General features: G+C 60.9%; 1 protein-coding gene across 1 annotated transcript in view; it reads left to right on the plus strand.

Annotated features, from left to right (window-relative positions):
• Nucleotides 1–31: 31 nt before the first annotated feature.
• Nucleotides 32–220, plus strand: part of LOC103811766 (beta-crystallin A3-like) — a 4,494-nt gene continuing 4,305 nt past the window's right edge. The window contains 2 exon segments of the mRNA XM_009084759.1: nucleotides 32–50; nucleotides 52–64. Coding sequence (XP_009083007.1) covers nucleotides 33–50; nucleotides 52–64 — 31 coding nt within the window. The 5' untranslated portion in view covers nucleotide 32.

Raw genomic sequence — 220 nt, forward strand, 5'->3', positions numbered from 1 at the left:
AAAGCTGAGCCGCTGAAGTAGGCAAACATTACATGGGCGAAGCAGCAGTAACCGCCTGAGCTAGGTGAGTCCTGGGACCGATGCGCACCTCTCCCACCTCGCCCCTGCTCACCCCTCCGCTGCCAGCCAGCCGGGCAGACACCCTTCCTCCTGCCTGGTGGCAAAAGACACCCAGAGGGACCACTGCTGTTTCCCATGGCATAAGACAGGCTCACATGTC

The sequence above is a fragment of the Acanthisitta chloris genome, unplaced genomic scaffold (assembly GCF_000695815.1).
Source record: "Acanthisitta chloris isolate BGI_N310 unplaced genomic scaffold, ASM69581v1 scaffold7251, whole genome shotgun sequence".
NCBI classification, from domain to species: Eukaryota; Metazoa; Chordata; class Aves; order Passeriformes; family Acanthisittidae; genus Acanthisitta; species Acanthisitta chloris.